Source organism: Antechinus flavipes, chromosome 5, assembly GCF_016432865.1.
Source record: "Antechinus flavipes isolate AdamAnt ecotype Samford, QLD, Australia chromosome 5, AdamAnt_v2, whole genome shotgun sequence".
Classification (NCBI taxonomy): Eukaryota; Metazoa; Chordata; class Mammalia; order Dasyuromorphia; family Dasyuridae; genus Antechinus; species Antechinus flavipes.
The window spans coordinates 202,481,313-202,501,466 of record NC_067402.1 but is presented as its reverse complement, the minus strand read 5'-3'; the positions used below and the strand labels follow the sequence as shown (position 1 = coordinate 202,501,466).

General features: G+C 33.4%; 1 protein-coding gene across 2 annotated transcripts in view; it reads right to left on the bottom strand.

Moving 5' to 3' along the window:
- The window catches only part of NELL2 (neural EGFL like 2), a 138,782-nt gene that overhangs the window by 51,406 nt on the left and 67,222 nt on the right, over positions 1-20,154 (bottom strand). For both annotated transcript variants that reach the window (XM_052000392.1, XM_052000394.1), the window contains one exon: positions 18,460-18,562. In XM_052000392.1, the coding sequence (XP_051856352.1) occupies positions 18,460-18,562 (103 nt within the window). The remainder of the gene's footprint in view (positions 1-18,459; positions 18,563-20,154) is intronic.

Sequence of the window (20,154 nt, the reverse complement as noted above, 5' to 3'; positions counted from 1 at the left end):
TTTGATGTGACTATAAATAGCTTTAATTTCTTCTTTTAAAAACTGTCTTTTTTCCTTTGATCATTTATCAATTGGGGAATTACTTGTATTCTGATAAATGTGAATCAGTTCTCTATATATTTGAGAAATAAGGCATTTATCAAAGACATTGGCTGCAAAATTTTCCCCTTAGGTTTCTGCTTTCCTTCTAATTTCAACTGCATTGATTTTGTTTGCAAACATTTAAAAATATATAAAATTGAAATTATTAATTTATATTTTAATGGCTATATCTTCTCTTATCATAGGGTAAACTGTTCCATGATCTCCTAATTTGCTTTTGGTATCACCCTTTATGTCTAAATCATGTAAGCATTTTGACCATATCTTAGTATATGGTGTAAGATGTTGGCCTACACTTAGTTTCTGCTATCCTGTTTTCCAGTTTTCTCAGCAGTTTTTGTCAAATAATGAGTTCTTGTCCCAGAAGCTGGAGTTTTGGGGTTTATAAAAGACTAGATTATTATGGCCATTTGCTACTGTCCTTTATTACATAATCTATTCAGTGATGCAGCAATTTATTTCTTAGCTAGTGTAAGAAAATTTTGATTACCACCGTATAATATAGTTTAATATCTAGTATGGCTAGACCACATTTTTTGAATTTTCTTTCATTGATTTCCTTGATATTCTTAATCTTTTGTTCTTTCAGATTTTTTCCAGTTTTACCAAATTATTTTTGGGAGTTTGATTTTTATTTTATTGGCTTAGCTTACACAATTATATAAATAATAATTTTCCCATTGTTAGATTCAACTTTATTTGTGTGAAGAATGTTTTGTAATTATGTTCATATAGGTCCTGAGTTTGTCTTGGCCATTAGATGCTTAAGTAAGAAAATTATATGATTTTAAGCTTATTTTCTTTTTTTTAATATCTTCAAGTAAAAAAAGTAAATATATTCAAGTCAATTTATGTGAAGGTCAAAATTTTCTGACTAATGAAAACTTAACAAATCTTAGGGCTCTTTGTTTTTTTTAAGAGTCAATCAAAATTAAGAGTTAAATGACTTGCCTGTTTGTCACACAGATAGTGTATAGATCAAATCTGAATCGAGATCTTCCTGATTCTAGGACCAATGTTCTAGACCCTGAACCACCTAGAAGCCCTACATTTTTTATATGAAATAAAACTAGAAGAATTTATAAATTATGATATCAACCACATAAAATTTCTCAGAATCTCTTTCTTCTGAATCAATTATTTAGTGATCATTCTAAGTTATTAAATTGTAATACATAAGCCAGAGAGCTATTAATGCAAGTAAAATGATTATATATTATTCACGCATTTCTACATCATCTCATATGTAGTTTTACGTATGGTTTTACAGTTACTAATGCTATTCTGATTCATATATAATAAAAGTGAAGGAAATTTATTTTATGAAGCTCAGAGTAAAATGATTTAACTAGGATGGCTGCATATGAAATGGAAAGAACGTTGGATCTGAAATTTTAAGAGTATGTTTGAATAAGTTATTGGTTTGAATCCTGATTCTTCCATTTATGACTTCTCTATCTCTGATATTCTATCTTCCTAGGTCTCAGTTTCTTCATCTGTAAACGTGTGTAATTAAATGACTTCTAAAATTTCTCTGATCTTCCAATTAATAATACTATGAAACAGAAAACTTAGTTTAAAAATTGAGATCATGAAAATTGCAAATTGATTATTCTAATAAATGTAGATTGATTGATTCATCTTGATAAGCAAAATACTTTGACTCTATTAGCACAATATCTTTGTATGCAATATTGAAGTTACCATCCTTATTGTTTAGTGTTGAGTATCCTTACCTGATACTTGTGAGACCAGTCTTTGAGTCTTTGATATGAAAATACAGGCCAGATTTTGGCTGCTAGGTAGTACAGTAGGTAAAACACAGGAGGTAGGAAAATCTGAATTTGAATATTTACTAGCTTAAACACTCACTAGCTGTTTGTCTTACTCAGTCACTGTTATGACCACACTAGCACCCAGGATACCTCAGAATCAGCCGGAGTCAGGATAAGCAAAAGTCCTTAGTCTTTATTCTTGGTCTTAGAAGCAGGATTGAACAGAATGGAAGCAGAATCTCTCTGACCGCCTTCTCCCTCATCTACCACCAAAGAGTGTCTCTGGCTAGTCTTACTCCACCCCCTAGTCCCTCCTACAATCCTTTGTATACACCAATCATTGAGCCAGCATGGATAGTGGAAAGGACCATTTTCCAAGCATATGCCCATAGAGTATTGTCCAATCGGTAGTTAGCCTCAAGTGCTCAGCAGTCCTGACCTCAGTACATAGACTCAATAGTTTCAGCCCTCTACAATGCTAGGAAAACTGGAAATTAGTATGGCAGAAATTAGGCATGGACCCCACACTTAACATCATATTGTACCAAGATAAGATCAAAATGGGTCCATGATTTAGGCATAAAGAACGAGATCATAAATAAATTAGAGGAACATAGGATAGTTTACCTCTCAGACTTGTGGAGGAAGAAGGGATTTGTGACCAAAGATGAACTAGAGATCATTATTGATCACAAAATAGAAAATGTTGGTTATACCAAATTAAAAAGCTTTTGTACAAACAAAACTAATGCAAACAAAATTAGAAGGAAAGAAACTGGGAAAACATTTTTACAATTAAAGGTTCTGATAAAGGCCTCATTTCCAAAATATATAGAGAACTGACTCAAATTTATAAGAAATCAAGCCATTCTCCAATTGATAAATGGTCAAAGGATATGAACAGACAATTTTCAGAGGATGAAATTGAAACTATTACCACTCATATGAAAGAGTGTTCCAAATCACTAAGTGAAATGAGCAGAACCAGAGGATCATTATATACTTCAAAACAATACTGTATGAGAATATATTCTGATGAAAGTGGATTTGACAAAGAAATCTAACTCAGTTTCAGTTGATCAATGATGGGCAGAAGCAGCTACACCCAAAGAAAGAACACTGGGAAATGAGTGTAAACTGTTTGCATTTTTGTTTTTCTTCCTGAGTTATTTCTACTTTCTGTATCTAAGATATACTGTGACATATTTAACATGTATAGGACTGCTTGCCATCTGGGGGAGGGGGTGGAAGAAGGGAGGGGAAAAATCAGAACAGAAGTGAGTGCAAGGGATAATGTTGTAAAAAAATTACCCTGGCATGGGTTCTGTCAATAAAAAGTTATTTTAAAATAAATGAACAAATTCCTCTAAAAAAAGAAAAAAAAAGAAATCAAGCCATTCTCCAGTTGATAAGTGGTTCAAGGATATGAACAGACAATTTTCAGAGGATGAAATTGAAACTATTTCCATTCATATGAAAGTGTTTTAAAACACTATTGATCAGAGAAATGCAAATTAAGACAACTCTGAGATACCACTACATACCTGTCATATTGACTTAGATGACAGGAAAAAAAATGATGAATGTTGGAGGGGATTTGGAAAAATTGGGACATCGATGCATTGTTGATGGAGTTGTGAACGAATCCAACCATTCTGGAGAGCAATCTGGAATTATGCCCCAAAAGTTATCAAACTGTGCATACCCTTTGATCCAGCAGTGCTACTACTGGGCTTATATCCCAAAGAAATACTAAAGAAGGGAAAGGGACCTGTATGTGCCAAAATGTTTGTGGCAGCCTTATTTGTAGTGGCTAGAAACTGGAAAATGAATGGATGCCCATCAATTGGAGAATGGTTGGGTAAATTGTGGTATATGAATGTTATGGAATATTATTGTTCTGTAAGAAACGACCAGCAGGATGAATACAGAGAGGCTTGGAGAGACTTACATGAACTGATGCTAAGTGAAATGAGCAGAACCAGGAGATCATTATACACTTCAACAACGATATTGTATGAAAATGTATTCTGATGGAAGTGGATTTCTTTGACAAAGCGACCTAACTCAGTTTCAGTTGATCAATGATGGGCAGAAGCAGTTACATCCAAAGAAAGAACACTGGGAAATGAATGTAAACTGTTTGCAATTTTGTTTATCTTTCCAGGTTTCCTAGGTGCAATAGGGAGCCATTGAAGGGAAGCCAGGGAAGTAATATAGTGAATGTGTTGTAGGAAGCATAACTGGCAGAAATGAAAGATTGAATCTAGACAGAAGGTAAAAAAAAAAAAAAAAACCCAGGAAGGAAAACAAAAATGCAAGCGAACAACAACAGAAATAGTGGAAATGCTATCTTGTGACCTCATTTCTGCCATACTAGTTTCCAATTTTCCCAGTAGTTTTTGTCAAATAGTGAATTCTTATCCCCAAAGCTGGGGTCTTTGGGTTTGTCAAACAGTAGATTATTATAGTCATTGAATATTTTGTACTGTGAATTTAACCTATTCCACTGATCAACCACTCTATTTTTTTGGCCAGCACTGAATGGTTTTGATGACTGCTGCTTTATAATATAGTTTTAGATCTGGTATAGCTAGGTCCCCTGCATTTGATTTTTTTTTTCATTAATTCCCTTGAAATTCTTGACCTTTTGTTCTTCCAGATGAATTTTGTTGTTATTTTTTCTAGGTCAGTAAAATAGCTTTTCTGGAGTCTGATTGGTATAGCACTAAATAAATAAATGAATCTGAGAAGGGATCCCCCAGTTTCTAACTCCTCAAGTTGTCCATGACACAAATGTGGTTAAGAACCCCTAAAGCAGACGATGTCTATGGCTCTTTCTGACTTGACATCTATGAATTATGGCTAGGCGACTCACTAAATCTGTTCCCACAAATAGACATTATCAGCGGTGCATGGAGATACTCCTTCATATACACACACAGGGTCTCCCTGGGATCCACAAGATAGGACTCACTTCATGGAGCTTGAATGCCATGGGCAGAACTCCCAGGGAGCCAAGCCAATTACACAGAGTTAGTAAGAATTCTCCAATACCAAGAATGATCAGTTTAGAGCTTAACAGTTATTAGAGGTCAGATAATTACAGTATAGAGGAGGAGGAGAAAGACAGACAGAATTTTTGCCTATGGCCAGGGAACTGATGGAGAGAAAAGATCCTGAAAATAAATTTAGAATCATTGAAACTTAATCCTGAAGGGGGCTCTCTTTGTGGTGTGGACCACAAAAAAGCATTTTCACTCTTTCTGTTGTTGTTTGCTTTCATTTTGTTTTCTTTCTCAGTTTTTTCCTTCTTCATCTAATTTTTCTTGTGTAGCAAGATAACTGTATAATTATGTATACATATATTGGATTTAATATATATATTTTAAAATATTTAACATATAGAAGAGGGGTAGGGGGAAGCAAGGGAAATTTTGGAAGAGAAGGTTTTGCAAGTGTCAATTTTGAAAAAGGAGGAGGAGAAGGAAGAGGTAGAGGAGGAGGAAGAGGAGGAGGAGGAGGAGGAGGGAGGAGGTGGAAGAGGTGGAGGAAGTGATGGTGGTAGTAGAAGAGAAAGAGGAGGAGGAGGTGGAGGAAGTGGTGGTAATGGAAGTGGTGGTGGAGGAAGAGGAGGAGGAGGAGGTGGAAGAGGAGGAGGTGGAGGTTAAGGAGGTAGTGGTAGTAGAGGAGAAAGAGGAGGAGGACGTAGTAGTAGAAGTTGTGGTGGAGAAGGAGGAGGAGGAAGAGGAAGAAGTGGTGGTAGTGGAAGTGGTGGTGAAGGAGGAGGAGGAGGTAGAAGAGGAGGAGGTGGAGGAGGTAGTGGTAGTAGAGGAGAAAGGGGAGGAGGAGGAAGAAGAGGAGGAGGAGGAGGAAATGCTTTGAATGCCAACTTGATTGTATTTTATCCTAGGTGCAATAGGGAGCCATTGAAGGGAAGCCAGGAAAGTAATATAGTGAATGTATTGTAGGAAGCATAACTGGCAGAAATGAGGCTCAATTTGTCTTCAAATTGCTGCTCCTTGCAGCAATTTTGTTCTATTAAATTCAACTCAATTCCGTAAATATTTAGAAGAGCTTGAGTGCCGTGGTCCTGAATTGGTCCGTCAGGTAGAAAAGAACTTGACTAAGAGCAAGCCCATGTCTTCTGAGTCCCAGGCCTCCTAATGCTTCTGCATTCCTCCATCATCTCCTCCACCTCCTCCTCCTTCACCTCCTCCACCACCACTTCTGCTACCACCACCTCTTACTCCTCCTCTTCCTCTTTCTCTTTCACCACCACCACTTCCACTACCATCACCTCCTCCTCCTCCTCCCCCTTTTCTTCCTCCTCCTCTTACTCCTCCTCCTCCTCCTCCACCATTTCTTCCTCCTTCTCCACCATCTTCTCCTCCTCCACCATCTCCTCCTTTTCTTTCTCCTTTTTCTCCTCCTCCATCTCCTCCCCTACCATCTCCTCCTACTCCTCCACCATCTCCTCTTCTTTCTCCACCATCTTCTCCTACTCCTCCACTATTTCCTCCTTCTCCTATTCCTACAAAGAGAAATTCCATTCAAAATAACTGTCGATAGCATAAAATATTTGGGAATCTATCTACCAAAGGAAAGTCAGGAATCATATGAGCAAAATTACAAAACACTTTCCACACAAATAAAGTCAGATTTAAATAATTGGAAAAATATTAAGTGCTCTTGGATAGGCTGAGCAAATATAATAAAGATGACAATACTCCCTAAACTAATCTATTTACTTAGTGCTATACCAATCAGACTCCCAAGAAACTATTTTAATGACCTAGAAAAAAATAGCAACAAAATTCATATGGAAAAACAAAAGGTCGAGAATTTCAAGTGAATTAATAAAAAAAAAAAATCAAATGAAGGTGACCTAGCTGTACCTGATCTAAAGCTATATTATAAAGCAGCAGTCACCAAAACCATCTGGTATTGGCTAAGAAATAGATTAGTTGATCAGTGGAATAGGTTAGGTTCACAAGACAAAATAGTCAATAAGTATAACAATCCAGTGTTTGACAAAATCAAAGATCCCAACTGTTGGGATAAGAATTCATTATTTGACAAAAAGTGCCGTGTGACGACCACGCTAGCACCCAGGACACCCCAGAATCAGCCAGAGTCAGGGTAAAGCAAAAGTCCTCAGTCTTTATTCTTGGTCTTAGATGCAGGAATGAACAGGATGGAAGCAGAATCTCCGTGACCGCCTTCTCCCTCATCTACCGCCAAAGAGTGTCTCTGGCTAGTCTTACTCCACCTCCTAGTCCCTCCTACAATCCTCTCTATACACCAATCATTGAGCCAATACGGATAGTGGAAAGGACCATTTTCCAAGCATATGCCCATAGAGTATTGTCCAATCAGTAGTTAGCCTCAAGTGCTCAGCAGTCCTGACCTCAGTGCATCGACTCAATAGTTTCAGCCCTCTACATGTCACCCTGTTTGTCTCAGTTTCCTCATCTGTAAAATAAACTGAAAAAGGAAATGGCACATAACTTCTGTATCTTTATCAAGAAAACCTCAGATGGGGTCACAAAGAATCAAACTTCCCAGGTTTTTGTAAAACCATCTTGTTTATCGTGTACAGTAGAATTTCATCATAATCATACATCACAACTTATTCAGTCATTCTCAGATTTTTGAGTATTGCCTCAATTTCCAATCTGGCTCTTCCTCCTACTCTTACTCCTCCATCTCCTCCTCCTTCTTCTCCTCCTCCTCCTCCACCATCTCCTCTTCCTCCACCATTTCTTTCTCCTTCTCCACCATCTCTTCCTCCATTTCCTCCTTCTCTTCCTCCTTTTTTTCCTCCTCCATTTTTTTTGAGAATACATTTTTTTTTGATTTAGTGCCAGGAATCAGGAATTTTCCTCAGTTTCACTCACTTATTAGCTGTGTGACCCTTAATCTCTGTTTGCCTCAGTTTCCTCAGCTATAAACTGATAACACTGTCTAGTTGTGAGGATCAATTGAGATAATAGTTGGAAAGTACTTAGAATAGTGCAAGCAAATTATAATTATTAACTATTATTTTTATAACAATCTCTTTTTATGATGATCACTTCAGATACTCTTCCTCCTTAAATAAACATCATTGTTTTATTAAGTATAGGAAGCTGACTTCTTCCTCAAATGATCTACTGCTGCCTTCAGTGAAGTACTACAAATGTGCTATGAACTCCAATAATTCCAACATTTTTTTTCTTTCCCAGGATTCTCTCATCTCCTTCCCTGCTATCTCCTAACATGGGTTTAGGCCTTCTCTATGTCTCATTAGACTATTTTTCTTTCTTTTTCTTTTTTCTTTTTCAAATAATATTTCATTTTCCTTAATAAGTTGGAGCAGAGGTATTTCTCTATCCCTCTTGTTGTCTAATAGGGAGTCAAATCTACATTTGGTACACGTTATTATAGGTGATTATGAAAGAAACACAGAGTGCAATTTTCATGTGTTTTAGAATATTTGTTTCACCTTCCATATAGACAATTAAAATCTTTTTTCCCATTTTTGCTGTCTCTTCTGGATAAATTTCATAACAAACTACTTTGGCACCAAATCCTCCCAAGTCAATGGATTTAGACAGTAAATCCACTAATTATTTTGGTGATATGTTGATGTAATTTAATTTTAAAATTCAAAGAATCCAAAAATTAAATATAGACTGGCAGACAGTCCAGTAGAAGACAATGTACTTGTCTCCTTAAGAGTTGAATTTTTTTTAAGTTGTAACAGATCTTTGGGATATTCTATTTTGTAGTATGTTCATGTGTATGTATATTAACTTTTCATCATATAGCAAGCTTGTTTTGTGAAAAATCATATTTTAATGTACTCATACCTATAATATTTTGCACTCACTAAATATTCATTAAATGAATTAATTTCTCTTGATGTGCATTTATATAAGTCTTCCCACCACTTTTATCCCATTTATACTAACATATGTGGATCCATAAAAGTCTCTTCTGGATAAATGTCATAGCAAACTGCTTTGGCACCAAATTCTCCTAAATCATTGAAAGACTAAGTAAATCCACTAATTATTTTGGTGAGAAGTAGATATAGTTTAATTTTAAAATCCAAAGAGTACAGAAATTAAATATAAACTGGTAGAAAGTCTAATAGAAAGCAGTGTGCTTGTGTCTCCATAAGAGTTGGATTTTTTAAAAGTTGTAACAGATCTTTGGGATATTCTATTTTGTAATATCCTAATTTGTATGTATATTAACACTCTCATCATATGGCAAGCTTGTTTTGTAAAAAATCGTATTTAAAGTACTCACTCTTGGTACCTACATTCTCACACCCACCAAATGTTTATTAAAAATTCTCTTTGATGTGCACTTACATAATTCTTCTTATCACTTTTATTCTATTTATACTAACATGTATGGATCCATGAAAGTTTTATTAATGAGATTTTAAAAATATATCTCCTTCCAATATGTACCTCAATGACATCTCTAATATAAGGGAAGGAAAACAAAACATGATCATTATTATATATATCTATGAAGATCCTGCCTTGGAGTCAGAAGAGTCAAGTTCTAGATCAAGTTCTACTGACAAATGCTTTTTATCTCTAGGGAAATCACTTTCATTCTTAGCACCCCAGTTAATAATCTAAGACTATAAGTTGCAAAGAAAGTGTACATATACATTATTAAAAGGAATTTCTTCTTCCAAAGTTCCCTATACCAATGAAATCATAGATATGCAAAAAATTAAAATCTTCCATTATGTTGTTATTTATACCCTGAAATTCTTATGTTCTCTCTACAAAATTAAATGTTATCTAAATTACTTAATTCATTTTATACTATATATTAAAGAATATGTAAAAAAAGTATGATATAGTTAAATTTATTTTTCCAAATTCAATTTTATTTCTAATTATAACTTTTTCCCCTTCCACCACTCTCTTCACTATTTATGGTGAAAGCAGAAAAAAAAAAAACTCAACACCTACAAATATGTATAGTCAAGTAAAACAAATTCTCTACTCTGAATTAATCACTTCTCTCTCTGGAGGTGGACAGTAACATGAATCCTTTGGAATTGTGGTTAGTTACTATGTGAATCAGAATTATGAAATCTGTCAGTGCTGATTACCTTTACAATGGAAGATTCTGGCAAAATTTGGTTGCTTGGAAAGTTTATTAGAATTGTATGCCAGTTCCACAATAATATGCTTGCCTAAGTTCTGGATGATGGATGAAACTCTCATGCTTTCCCTGTCTCCAACAGAGTGGTGCAGGGATATGTGGTTGCTTACATGATTTTTAGCATGATGTTTTCGGCAGGATTGGAAATCTTCAATGAGGACAAAAATGGCATCAAGATCAGATACCATACTTTAGGGAAATTATTTAACTTGAACAAACTAAGACTAAGCTGTACAAGTTTTGTTTGCAGATAATTGTGTACTCAATGAAGCCTCTGAGGCTGAAAGCATCAAAGTATGGATTAATTCTCTGTCCCTTGTGCAAATTCTGGTCTAATAATTAACTCACAGAAAACACAGAGTCTCCACTCAATAGCACCACATCATACATTTGTGGAATCACTGGCTACAGCAACTGGAGAAATTTTGAGTGCACACCTTGATAGAGCTAATTGATTGTTTTGGAGACTCCAAAATAAAGTGTAGGAAAGAAAAGGTATTAGGATGCCTATCAAACTGAAGGACTACAGAGCTGTTGTGCTGACTTCATTGTTTCATGACTGTGAAATCTGGACAGCATACCAGTGCCATTCCAGAAAATGGAATTGTCTCCATTTGAATTATCTTAGAAAGAATCTGAAGATCACCTGACAAGAAAAAGTACCAGATAGGAGGACCTAAGTTCAAATCTGGCCTCTGACACTTAATACTTCCTAGCTGTGTGACCCTGGGCAAGTCACTTAATCCCAATTGCCTCAGCAAAAAAAAAAAAGAAGAACAAGAAGAAGAAGAAGGAGGAGGAGGAGGAGGAGGAGGAGGAGGAGGAGAAGGAGAAGGAGGAGGAGGAGGGAGAGGAAGAGGAAGGAGGGAGGAGGGAGGAGGAAGGAGAAAGGAGGGAGGAGGGAGGAGGAAGGAGAAAGGAAAGAGGAGGGAGGAAGGAGGAGGGAGGAGGAAGGAAGAGAAGGAGAAGGAGAAGAAGTACCAGACACTGAGGTCCTTTCTCAAGGTGAACTGCCAAGCATTCAAAGTCTACTGCAGAGAACATATCTCAGGTAGTTGCTATATTGTTCAAATGACAAACATATACTTGTCTAAAAGACTATTTCATGGAGAGGTTAGGAAAAGCAATACACTCAAGGTCTCTCTTTGAAGAACTTTATAATTGATTGTGAGACATGGGAGACCTTGACACAGAACTATTCAGCATAGAATGTTTGCATCAAAGAAGGTGCTATACGCACATACACATATGTGTTTGTGTATATATATCAAAGAAGGAGCAAAGCAGAATTACAGTAGTTCAAAAGGAACATAAGAGGCACATTCTTAAAGAAATCCCCCCCAAAAAATGTTTGTGTGGATTATTTGTGCCCGGTCTGTGGTAGAAACTTCTTGATATCATATTGGTCTGATCAGCCATAATTAGATACATTGGACCTCGACTCTGACGTAATGGTGTCTTTTTGATCCTCTTTGAGCATGAAGGACAAAAGCCACCAACTATATTTACAATAATAATATATAAATTGTTATGTTGCATTAATACATCCAATTATAGAGTTTTATAAATTACTCTCTTCATGATTTCCTATAGGATTATATATTATTTCACATTCAAGTACTATAATTTTTTGTTCAACCATTCTTTATTTGAGAGACATCACTTCAATTTCTAATCTTTTGACACTATATTAAGAGTTGCCATAAATATTTGTGTGTGTGTGTGTGTGTGTGTGTGTGTGTGTGTGTGTGTGTGTAAAGACTTTTTCTCTTATCTCTTTGGTACATAGACATCAAATGTAAATAGAGATATTTCTAGGTCAAAAGATTTCAAACTATAAAAACTTTTGGGACATATATAAAAATTATTTTCTAGAATGGTTAGACTAGTTCACAATTCTATTGACATTGCATTAGTGTTCGTTTCTCCAAACCCCTCTAGCATTTGTTATTTCTGTGTGTTGTCAAGTTCGCTAATTTGATGGGTGCATTTTTCCAATCATTAGTGACACAGGAATTTTTTGATAGGGCTATTGGTAGAATAGATTTCTTCTTCCAAAAACAGCTTATTTATATCTTTTGTCTATTGATCAGAGAATGTCTTAGTCTGATAAATTTGAATCAGTTCTCTATATATCTCAGAAGTTATATCAAGGAGAAATTTGCTGCAAAATTTTCCTCCATTTCCCTTTGCTCTTTTAACTTTAGCTGCATTGGTTTTATTTGTGCAAAACCTTTTTAAAATTTTTATGCAATCAAAATTGTCCATTTTGCCTCTTGTAACTCTCAATCTTTTGTTTGTATATGAGCTTTTCCACTCTTAATAGATTTAATAGGTAATTTCTTTCTTGCATTGTTTGTGATGTGTTTACATTGTCCTTATTTGGAGCTTCTCTTGGCATATGATATGAGATGTTTGTACATCCAGTTTCTGCCAGATTGCTTTCCAATTCTCCTAACAGATTTTCTCAAATAGTGATTTCTTGCCCAAATGTCTTAGATCTTTGGCTTTTTCAAATACTAGACAATTTGGTTCATTTATATCTGTATGTTGTGAATCTAATTTGTTCCATTGATCAAACTCTAGTTCTTATTTATCACCAGATTTAAAAAAAACTATTATGACTCTGTATAGTTAAACTAGGCTTCTTTCCTTCTCACCATTTAAAAATTAATTTGCTTGTTATTCTTTAGAGATTGTTCCTCCAGATGAATTTCATTATTTTTTTATATCTCAATAAAGTAATCCTTTGGCAGTTTGATTGTATAGTACTGAATAAATAGTAGTATCATTAGTTTTACCTTGTTGGCTCAGTCCATTCATGAATAATTAATATTTCTCCAATTATTTAGTTCTGCCTTTATTTGCATAAAGAATATTTTGTAATTGTAATCATACAGTGCTTACATATCTCTTACCAGGTAGACTCCCAAGCATTTTAAAGTGCAATTATTGTAGATGAAATTTATATATATGTCCCTTTTTATTGGATTGTTTTGGTAATGTCCAGAAATGTGGATGATTTCTGTGGGTTTGATTTATATCCTGCAAGTTTATTAAAGTGGTTGATTGTTTTAATTAGTTTTTAGTTGATTTTCTATAGTTCTCTAAAGAGACTATCATATCATCTGCAACAAACAATAATTTTATTTCATTTTTGTCTATGTTTATTCTTTCATAATTTTCTTGTTTTAGATACAAGTGGAATTCGTAGCACATATTAAATAGTAATGGGGATAATAGACATCTTTGCTTTATTGCTTATTGGAAAAATACTAAGTTATCCCCATTAAAGATCATGCTAGCTCTTGGTTTTGGATGAATACTTGGTTTTGGATGTCCTATTTATCATTTAAGAAAAGCTGTGTTTATTTCTATGTTTTAATATAACAAGTTTATTTAACTGGAATTAATTTTGTTTCTTACGAAAAGTATTTTCATCATTTCTTAATAATCCATGATTTTATTATTTTTTTAATCAAATTCTTAATATGGTCAATTTTATTTATAGTTTATTTCACTCTGTATAATTTGCCTCTATTTATTATTTGTTTCAGAATTCATGCCCTTCTCTCAGCAATGAAAGATATGATTAACTTTTCTTTTCACTTTTAATGATATCATATTTAATATTCAGGTAACTTATTCATTTTGAATTTATTGGAGAACATGATGTAAGATGTAGATCAAATCCTAGTTTCTTCCAAAATGCCTTCCAGTTTTCTCTGCAATATTTTTTTTAAACCAAAAAGGTATTTATAAAAAACTAAGTTACTGAGTTTTATTTTCTGTTTCATTGGTCTACTTCTCTATCTTTTATCTAGTTTCAAGTGGTTTTGATAACTGATATTTCATAAGTTCTATTCCTTCTTCATTTCCATCCCTTTTTTATTCGTTTTATTCCACAAATGAATTTTATCTTCGATGAGGTAATTGGGGTTAAGTGATTTGCCCAGGGTCACATAGCTAGGAAGTGTGCACAGATTTGAACTTGGATCCTCCTGACTTCAGGGCTGGTGCTCTATCCACTGTGCCATGTAGCTGCCCCATCATTTTTTAAAAATCTAGCTTTATAAACCATCTCAGGTGGCTAATTGGCACAGTGGAAAGAACACTGGGGTTAGAATCAGGAAGACTCACCTTCCAGAGTTCGAATCTGACCTCAGATGCTTACTTGCTATGTGACCCTAGACAAATTACTTAATCCTATTTGCCTCAATTCTTCATTTGTAATATCAGCTGGAGAAGTCAAGGGCAACCACTCCAGTATCTGCCAAGAAAACACCATATGGGATTATGAAAAGTCAGACATGACTGGAAAATGATGAACTAAAGTAATAAACCATCTTACAAGTAGTTTTATTAGTATAGCATTAAAACAGTAAATTAGTTCAGTAGTCATTTTTTATTATATAGTTAGTCAGTCTTATGAGTATGAGGTGGTACCTCAAAGTTGTTTTTAATTTCTTTCCTCTATTAGTGACTTAGGACTTTTTTGATATTGCTAATGATAACTTGTTTTTTTTTTTTCCTTTGAAAATAACCTCCTTAGGTCCATTGAGCATTTGTTAATTGGGGAATGACTCTTTCCCCCTTATCTTAGAAATTAAATCCTCATCAGAAAAACTTCCAATGAAAACATTTCTTCAATTTGCCACTCCCAATTTTAGTTGCATTGTTTTTGCTATATGAAAACTTTTTTATTTTTACATGATCAAAATTGTCCATTTAAATGCCTATGAACGTCTCTCTTATTTGTTCAAATCTATAAACTTAACAGGAAATTTCTTCCATATTTTAATTTCTTTATGTGATCTTTTGTTTAAACTATGCATCCATGTGGAGGTTGTTTTAATATATGCTGTGATATATTTTTGATAGCTAGTTCCTGCTAGACTTCATTCTGGTTTTCCCAAAATTTTCTGTCCAATAGTGAGTCCTTGACCTAACAACTGGATTATTTGGATTTATCTAATACTAGGGTACTAGGTTCATTTGCTTTTGTACATTGTGTACCCAAACTGTTTCACTGATAAATTTCTATTTTTCTTACCCCCTACCAAAATGCCTTTAACTATTATAACTAGGTGTTATGATTTGACATATGGTGCTATCAGGCTCTGTTCCTTCTGATTTAAAAAAACAAACAAACAACTAATTCCCTTCATATTCTTGACTTTTTATTGCTCCTGATGAATTTTCCCTTTTTATCTCTTTTAAAAAATCCTTTGATAAGTTGATTATTTAGGTACCTAATAATAAGTAAGTTCATGTAGGTACTACTGTCAATTGTACTTAACATACTCAGTCTACCCATGACAAATAATATTTCTATTATTATTTAGCTCTGTTTTTTATGTGTAAAGGGTGGTTTATAATTATGACCATATAACTTTTCTGTGTATTTTATCAAGTGAACTTCTAAGTTTTTTACCCTTTCTATTGTTATTTTAAATAGAATTTTTCTATCTCTTTCTATTAGATTTTGCTGATAATATGCAGAAATGCTAATGATTTATGTGGATTCAATTTGTATAGTACAACTTCAATGAAGTTGTTAATTATTTTAATTAGTTTTGAGTTAACTCTAGAGTTTTTTAAGTAAATAATCAAAACATCTACAATAACTTGATAATTTTGTTTCCTCTTTGCCCATATTTATTTCTTCAATTTATTTTTCTTATAGCTATAGTTAGCATTTCCATTTTGAATAATAACAGTGATAATGGACAACCTTAATTTATCCCTAATCTTATTGGAAAGACCTGTTTTAATAACAACTCTTTGTTTTAGATGAACATTATTTAACATTTTAGGGAAAACTCCGTCTACAACTATGCTTTCTTGTGGTTTTTTTCTTAAGCAAGAAGAGTATTCTATGTGACCACATTTATAGAAGGAACTTGGTAAGATCTTTTTTTATCCTATTTTTCAAAAAAGTTTATGTGGTATTGGGATTATTACATGCTAATTATAAGTATTTTGACATAAATATAGTTAAATACATAAATCATCATAATATAATTAATTATTCTTTCAATGTTTGCTACATATTTGTTAATCTGTTTAGACCTAAGGATTTTTTTCTTTGGAGTTCATTTCTGGCTTGTTTGATTTATTTTTCTAAGACAGGATTATCTATTCACAATTAATCTAGACAGTTTATATTATTGTAAATACTCATTCATTTTTATTTAGGATATCAGTTTTATAAGAATGGAATTCAGCAAATAGCCAAGTGAAATAGCTCTTAATGATTTTTTTTATTATGAAATCAACTTTTTCATTTTTGATACGGGTAATCTGATTCATTTTTAAACAAAGTTCACTAATAGCTACTTATATTATTGTTTCTTTTCTTTAAAAATTGCTCCTATGTTATTTATTAATTCATTTTTCTTTGTTTTCAATAATGTTAATCAATCTTTTGATTTTTCAGATTTTCTGTTTAGGTTTTTTTTCACCGGTTGGTTTTCTCAGTTTTTAGCTGCATAGCCTATTCATTGATATGCTCTTTTAAAAAATGATAAAATTTTTATTTTCAAAATACATACAAAGATGGTTTTCAAAATTTACCTTTGAAAAACCTTGTGTTCCAAATTTTTCTTCTTTTCTTCTCCCAATCCCTCCCCAGAAGCAAGCAAATAAATATATGTTCAACATGTATAATTCTTCTATATATGTTTACACAATTATCAAGCTACATAAGAAAAATCACATTAAAAAGAAAAAACTGAGAAAGAAAACGAAAAGCAAGCAAACAACAACAAAAAGGTGAAAATACTATGTTGTGATCCACATTCAGTCGCCAAGGTCCTTTTTCTGGATGCAGATAGCTTTTTCTATCACAAGTCTATTGGAATTGACCTGAATCACATCATTGTTGAAAAGAACCATGTCTGATATGCTCTTTCTTGAGTGGTAGGTTAAGATTAGCTTTGAATTTAACAGAAAAGGCTTTCAACAGTTTAGTTTACTAATGAACTTGCAAGAAGTGAATAAAGACAAAAGATATAAATGAAGTCCCAAGTAAAATTAGGATACATTTGTAGTAATGTTCTCACAACAACCTGGGAAGTAGATTATACACTGCATGAAGATGACTGGCTAATAAGGGCCCAGTTCTTAGATTATGTTTGGATTTTCCTTTTCTAATTAGTTATATAGAATGTGTATAGATATGCCAATCTGACATGCATAATTTTGGAGAATTATTTCCCAGTCATGAATGCCTAACGAGTTAGTATTAGATGATGATGAAAAGCCTACCAATTAATTTCAGATATTGAAAGGTCCTAAAAAGGCTAAGCTAAAATTATGGAAACATACAAAAGATTTGGGTAGATAATGTCTTGATCTCTATCCTGGAATTTTTCAAGTGAGGAGAATTGATTCGCTCTTCTTGGGGAAGTTAGGGAGATGGGAAAAGATGGCCAATATCTGACTTTTTTGGTTTGTTTCAATTCTTTTTTTTCCTTAAGTGAGTATTATGTTGAAATAGGAATACGCAGGTACAATGAATTTAGAAAAATCATCAAAACAATCAGAAGTTCCATTGGTAACTAGAGTCAATAAGAGAATCCACAGGAGGAAGAGTAACCAACGACAGAAGTACCTGATAATAGAGTTAGAAAGACAATCCTGAGAGGACCGTAGAAATTTCAGGGATCATCCCTTGGGTTGTAGGCAAAAATTGTTCATGGACTTTAGAAAAGCACCGATATTTGTAGCCCAGTGAAGAGCTACAATTAAGGAAAACTTTATAAGGTTTCCACAAAGATGGAAAAAAAGACTTTATGGGCCAAGTGTCAATTTTTCTTCATGGCATCCTGAAAAATGTTCACTTCAACTGCACTTTAAATTTGAACCAACAATCTCCAGGGATTTTCTGTGTAGAAGGGAAGAGTATGTCCATAGCTTAGGGAAGAGGAAGAAATTTTTGAACTTCTATTCTTACTATGTTCCCAATATGCATTTCCTTTGTAAAAGTTAAGTGATATCAACTGGTTGATTGATATTAGAGGCCATATAGGATGGGAGTTCAGGAACTATTCCCTTTGTGATCCTAATTTGACAGTATAGTTCACCAAAAGAGGTGCTACATAAATAATATGCCTTTGACTCTTTGGCTTTCTCCAGAAATTCTCTGAAATCCAAGATTACAAAATAAGAAAGCTTACCATAAAAGTGATTCAGATTTGGTAAAAGGCATAATGTAGGAAGATTAAGGCAATAGGGAAAGCCATCTAATTGAGATTAGGCAAAAGGGAAAGGGTTTTTTTAAGTAAAAAATTAGGATTCTTTGCAAATCATTTTCTCATAAAAAATCTACTTAATATCAATAAGAATTAAGCATCAAAAAGAAAATATGTACATAAGCCATCACTTATTTTTGACTTACCTTTGCAAACCTTGCAGCAGCTATGAGGTAAAGTAATTTGATGGGAATCTGGACAGTTCAAGGGCTGGCAGACTGAATTTTCCACAAACTTCATTGTTTTATCCTGTTAGACAAAAATTTCATGATATAAGAGCAACTAATATTTTGGAATTCATATTTATTTTTTATTGTGATAGTTCTAGAACATGGTTGACCATGGACTTGATGGAGTAAACTATGATATTTTCCTCTTTAATGTAAATGATCAAATGTCCTCTTCCCTGATATGCTGGTATAGACACTTGGCAAAAATTATACAAAATCACAACTGTCAAATTATGATCCAAAATAAATTTTGCAATTGTTATCATACATTGAGCCATCAGTGGTCTATCATTCAATTGAGAACATCATAATATGGGACTTGGAAACATTTAATTTGATTATTTTGTTTGGAATAAAATGGCTTTTTGTGTCTATTATAAAAAAAACAGTTCTTTTGCAGTTTATTTTTTACAAAATAGCTTTTTTAAATTAATTGAAATTTTATGAAATAAGTACACAATCACAATCTATACAATTTATTTTGTGTGCATGATTTGGTAGTATCTAAAAGAGGAAGCCAAGCTTTTTAATTATTATTATGGAACCTCTTTGGATCCTGGCTTAATTTTTCAGATTAGTTTCTCTCCATTTCATGTACTACAGTTCCAATATTGTCAACTTTTTACCATCTTTCATTTTCCTTTCTACCCAGGGATTACCTATATCAGTCCTTGATATTTTTCTTTCTGGTTTGGGATTTTTTTTTTTTTTTGCTTTGAACTAAGGGAAAATTTGTTATTACATTGTAAATTTCATAATAGTACAAATACATATTAATTCTCAAGATGAGACCACTAATGTTGGAGTTACTGTCAACACTGAAGGAAGAATAGATTTTTGACTACAAGATAATAATATAGATGAAAATATTTGCTTCTAGGTCAGTCCTAATATTATTAGACAAATTCATTCATTCATTAACTTATTCATTTATTCAATATTTTTAATCATCTGTCTCTGATGCCTGTAAAAATGTACAGGCATGGTTGATAATAATTTCACAATAATAATTGATAAGTGGTTCTTGCTTTTAAATAGTTTACAACCACCAGATATCTAAATTTACCTAAATTTAGAAAATGAATTAAAATGGGGACTTTTTCTTGATGTTAGATATCTATGTATATGTAGTGTTAACGTGATCCTCACTACTCAAGCTCAAACATGATCTTCAGCCAGAAGATATGGACATTTATTTACATGTCTTTAAGGAAGGAGAATTTGAATATGGAGAAATAGCACCCAACATATGGAGCAATAGCACTCAATTATGTATAGTCTTCATACCACTGCCAACTAAAATCTAAATTGATTATAGAGTAAAAAGTGGCATCTTGGCTTTATGATTGAATGACTACTTATTGTCCTTAGAAAGAATGGAGGGAAATTTTAAATGTGCACTGTGAAATACTTTAAATGGCATCTAGTAAGGAAACTTGATTATAGTAAAGTATATTTCATTATTTTAATGGCTCTGACCTCAAAAATATTTTTTTTTTTCATGAGGAAAGGATCCTTCACCTGATTTGTACACCGATGATACACTCACATTAATGTCCCATTAAATGGGGTCATGAGAAAAACCATTCTCATGGCTTTCGATTTCTATTC